This window comes from Vicia villosa, linkage group LG3 (assembly GCF_029867415.1).
Source record: "Vicia villosa cultivar HV-30 ecotype Madison, WI linkage group LG3, Vvil1.0, whole genome shotgun sequence".
Classification (NCBI taxonomy): domain Eukaryota; kingdom Viridiplantae; phylum Streptophyta; class Magnoliopsida; order Fabales; family Fabaceae; genus Vicia; species Vicia villosa.
In genome coordinates this window covers 34,748,232-34,753,235 of record NC_081182.1, presented here as the reverse complement: position 1 = coordinate 34,753,235, position 5,004 = coordinate 34,748,232, and the positions used below count along the sequence as shown (strand labels likewise).

Below are 5,004 nucleotides of genomic sequence, written 5' to 3'. Positions count from 1 at the left end.
TACCTAATCAATTCTATTATCCATAAACCGATAATAGATGCTAAAAGGAATTAGTCACCCCTTATCTTAGCCAAATTTTTGGGTTCTTCCTCTTCCTCTGCTTCTCCCCTTTCACGTGTTCTTGAGTTTTCCTCTTTTGCTTCTAATCTCCTTTCTCTCCAAATTCATTTATTTTATGAAAAATAGAAAATATCTAATAAGGCCTACATAGTTAACACCTCCCTTTTCCTAACCACTACACTAAGCCCAATTGCTTATTTTTCATAATTCCTCCAATAAATCACCAACTCCCAAATAATTCCAATTAAATAATTAAATTTCAATTAAATTAAACAATAAAAAATATGGGGTGTTACAACATCTTAAGTTTCTTTTGAAGAACAAACACATATTTCCGATCCACATATTTATTACATAGATAAAATAAAAAATTTATACAAACATTAAAAGACAATTTAGAGTCTTACAGTAGTAGTTTTTTTTTCTTCTTTAGGATATTCTTGTAGAACAAAAAAGAATCCAAACAAAGTAGATCACATCACGAAGTGGGAAGAAGATTACACACAAAATGCACAAAAAAGAAAATCTTTTAGAAGCTATTTTAGGAGGAATTCATATTTTTATAGTAGATTTGATAAGTGATGACCTAACTAAAACACCAACGGCTTGATTAACTAAAACAACAATTTCATAAATAAATCAACTGATACACTAATTAGCTCAATTCAAATATTAATCAGTGATCCGCAATTGGTCATTAGGTTTCGTTACAGACCACTTGTTTACACGTGAACCAGCCTTCTCTGCCTGCACAAATTCATACAATCAAAACAAATACACACATTAATTAATACCATAGAATATATTAAACTAAAGAGTTACATAACATACTTAAAGTTTAAATTGAAGTGTATAAAGTATACCTCTTTTTCCCAATCACACCGAACTGTTATTATGATGAGTATCAATGTTTGAATTGTTGTACCACCGAATATCATCCCACCCCATATGCCCTAATGTCACCATATAGATACTAACATATTATTCAAAGCTCAAACACACTATAACTAATTTAGTGATCGTTAATATATTATTACTTACTTTAACACCAGTGTTGAAGATCCATCCCATGATAATTCCAAGTGGGAGTCCAATTAAATAGTAGCATCCAATATTTACGTATGCCACAAATACTTGCCATCCTGAACCAACAGCTACACCTGCAAGCATGCATTTTGTAATTAATTATTAATCATAATTACTTTTTGAATTAAGTTGATCGATCCTTTTTATCTGATAGAACAGGTTGAACACTATTGAGAAGAATGGTGACTGCCAAAAGGATTGACATATCGTTAACAGCTTGAAGAACAGAAGGGCTCGAGGTGAATATGTATGCAACCGGTCTATGGAATATAATTATTAGAAGGCAGAAGATTAATCCAATCACTGTTGATTGTATCACTGATACTTGCATTGCAAATTTTGCTGATTTTCCTTTTCCCGCTCCAAGTTCATTTGCCACCCGCACCCTGCAATTTGTGTCATCACTTGGTAACTTTCATTTGAAAAAAAATCAAACTTTGAATCACTTTGTCGAAAGTAATCCGTTTAGCTATGAATTAGTCTATTCTGAAATTAGGCTAAAATAATTGAAACTAATAATCATAACCACTAATTCACTTTATTCCTCGATAAATTGTCATTGATTTACTCACTTTTTAAATTTATTAAATAATTGATGTATTTGATCTATATTTATTTAAAGAATTTAAAAAATAAAATTTGTTTATAATTTATTATGAGGGAAGTATATAAGAAAATATGTATTTTCACTATAAAAATTTGTATGCAGCATCACAATCGTTACTTTAAAATATTGTGTAGAAAGTAGAAACGTTGAAAAGCTAACTGATATTTATGCTCTAACTCTCTCGTTTGTACTGTAGACTCGTAGGGAACGCCGGATTAATGAAAAAGTTTTTCCTATTCTAAAGTAAAACTAGGACAGACAAAACTGCGGCTAGAATCAAAGACAACGTTTGTCCAGCAGCATTAATTAATGACCAGTAAAAAGCCGAAATCTATTGGATAACCTACTGCTTTTTCCCTACAGATCCAATCTCTCTCATCATTTTTTTCTCTTTCATCGTGACAATTTTATTTTTGATTTCCAATTTCTCCCTCTTCACACTCACAAAATTGGATCTGGAGTGCTGCTGGCAGTAATCTAATTCCGAAATCTATGTTTTAAAAAAATATCGGAAATTTGCTTGGCCACATGGCTAATTGCCACACCACACCATATATTTTCTTCTTTTTCATGCCCAAAAAATATATCAAAAAGATTACGAGAAAGAGAAAATAATTAGGTGCAAAATTTCTTTTCCAAATTTTCATACACACTTCTATTCTATACTAGTATTTTACTTAAAAATTTCAATGCAAATGATGTTGTAAAAATATATAGGCTAAATAAATAAAAATTGCATACCCGGTACCAGCAAAGAAAGCAAGAGGAATCATCATTTCCCATCCATTTATAGTCATACTGCAAAACCAATTCAATCCCCCATATTCATTCTTCAACAACTATAATAAATATTAAACTTGTAAAATTCAAATACTTGTTTGTGACTAATAACTTACCATATAGACAATGCATCAACAGCAACTGTTGCATTTTCCAACTTACCAGTCATAAGTATCAGTATCCTATAATACCAATTCTCTAAACAAAGCATGACCCCCGAAGCAAAAGAGAGTTTGAAGAAATCCCAAAGACCAGAAAATGCTTCCATTGAAAAACCATTCCAAGTCAAAGGACAACCACCCCAAACTGTGTAACCAAACATTCCAAAAACCAATACCCACCAAGAAATATCCAAAGAAATAGCGGCACCAATAAGTCCAAAATCCCAAACATAAACCAACAACCAGCTTGTTACCACGTTAACCACCAAACCCAACAAAGCAACCCATGCAATCACACTTGTTTTCAGCTGGCACTGTAGAAACCTCTGAAGAGGTAACTGAAATGCAAAACTGAAATGCAAAGGTATAAGCCATATAGCTACGATACCACTCCATTCCGCTACGTCGTCAGGTTGTCCTATAAGTTTGAGAAATGGAGTAGCGAAAACATAGAATGGTAACAAAAGAAAACAACATACGAAGAGAACAATCCATGATCTTTGTAGATATATTCCTAACATGTTATGTCGTTTTGCACCAAACGCTTGTCCACAAAGTGTCTCCAACGCGCTTGCCATCCCCAACTATATATGATCACATCATTTATCAAGAAAGTTGCAGCATAAAATAATGTTAGGATTAGGAAGAAGGACTTACTAGGAGGCCGAAGTTGAAGCCAACGATGACGGTGTTGGCGATGGTGATGGAGGCCAGTTGAACTTCACCAAGGTGACCGGCGAAAGCTTGACTAACGACGTTCATGGTGAATGATGCGATGCGGCTGAAGATAGTGGGACCCACTATCAGCCATAGTTTCTTAGTTTCAATCCATAGCTTCTTCCCAAAATTTTCCTCTTCTTTCTCTGAAACCTCTTTTGGCAAGAGAGATTGGATAAGACTAGTGTCATTAAAATCATTGTCTCTATCTATGCTACCCATTGTTTGTGATAGAATAGAAGAGGTTCAAGAAATGAAATGTAAGTTGTGTATAAATAAAAGTAAGAGTTAGTGCACAATTCCAAATTGGATTGTTATATTAGAAAGTTAGTACAAAATAAAAAAGACAAAATATTTGGTTTCAGCCTCGCTTGTCAACCATTAAAACTCTATCTTGTTCTTCAGTTTATTTTGGTTTACTATTTTTCTCTTATGATCTTTCTATTTTTTTATTATAAATGGTAAAATTTTGACAGTTATATTATTAAATAAATAAAAGGGATAATAGACATTTTCCTTCGGGTTATCCCTATTAATTTTTTTTTTTGGATTATCCCTGTATTTTAAGGGTATCCCTAAGTGTGTAAACCATAGAATTTTTCATATTTTAAGGAGGTAATTCAAAAAAAAATTTAATGAGGATAACCCGAATCTGACTTATATGACAGGAGTAAATATCTATTATCTCTAAATAAAAACTACTATTTTGAAATCAAGAGTCTTATGGCAAATACATTTAATTTTTGTTTTTTATGTGTTTAAATGTATGTAAGTGGTAGAGTAAGATGAAAATAATAAATATATAGGATATCATTTTAATTGAGCCCACAATAATCCAAATGTTTTTGCTTTGTCTTCATCACATTGGAATCTTGCACCAACAATTCCAGACAGAATAAAACACAATTTTTTTTAAGGTATCGTGCCACCAAACAAAGGAATCTGGTAATTCCAATTTAGGATTAGTATGCAACACAATGTTTTCCAAGTCCTCCCACACAGAACTCCCCTCTCTGCCCTCATTAATATCATCAGAGTTTCTAAAACTCCAAACCACTCGCCATTTATCCAATGCCCTACATCTTCAACATTAAGCGTGGAACTCTAAACTGACTCAAACAAATCTGGAAATAATAGTTTGAGAGGCATTGCTCCACCCATCTATTTCTCCAAATATCAATGCGGGATCCTGTTAAAATTAGTAATTACCGTGCTGTTTCTACTTTGTTGACCTTTCAAGTCCGTAACCGAATTCTTAATTATGATACTTTTCAATATAGAGTCATTAAAATAGACTTTTAGTTTTCTATCAGTATAACTGGATTGGCAAAAGTTGTAATCATATCAATAAAATTACTTCCAACGGATTGGCATCAGAGCTACAAATCCGGTAGCTGCAAAAAATAATCACAAAGGAAAATAGCTTCCACAAACAACATTGTCGCCACATACAATGTCAAAGTTCCTCTGTTTAAATGAGAGAATTATGATATTTGAGTCGTCAAAATGAAAACTCTATTCACATCTTTGGATGTTCCAGAGTATGTCAAAAATAGGTATGAAGAACCAGCGCCGGCAGAAACAGGAGGATTA

The 5,004-nt window shown here is 32.8% G+C and overlaps 1 protein-coding gene across 1 annotated transcript; it reads right to left on the bottom strand.

Moving 5' to 3' along the window:
• Nucleotides 1–569: 569 nt before the first annotated feature.
• LOC131660958 (protein DETOXIFICATION 27-like) lies at nt 570–3,707 on the bottom strand. The gene is made up of 7 exons (XM_058930335.1): nt 3,352–3,707; nt 2,650–3,278; nt 2,495–2,551; nt 1,297–1,532; nt 1,102–1,223; nt 924–1,013; nt 570–807 (listed from the first exon to the last, which is right to left on the bottom strand). The coding sequence occupies exons 1-7, from the start codon at nt 3,631–3,633 to the stop codon at nt 733–735; spliced, it is 1,491 nt and encodes a 496-aa protein (XP_058786318.1). The 5' UTR covers nt 3,634–3,707; the 3' UTR covers nt 570–732.
• Nucleotides 3,708–5,004: the final 1,297 nt, after the last annotated feature.

Coding starts and splice junctions, on each gene's coding strand:
- LOC131660958 (XM_058930335.1), bottom strand. CDS start 3,633: ATGGGTAGCATAGATAGAGACAATGATTTTAATGACACTAGTCTTATC. Junction 1,014..1,101: donor TCTTCAACACTGGTGTTAAA/GTAAGTAATAAT, acceptor TGGTGACATTAG/GGCATATGGGGTGGGATGAT. Junction 808..923: donor GGTGTGATTGGGAAAAAGAG/GTATACTTTATA, acceptor GAATTTGTGCAG/GCAGAGAAGGCTGGTTCACG.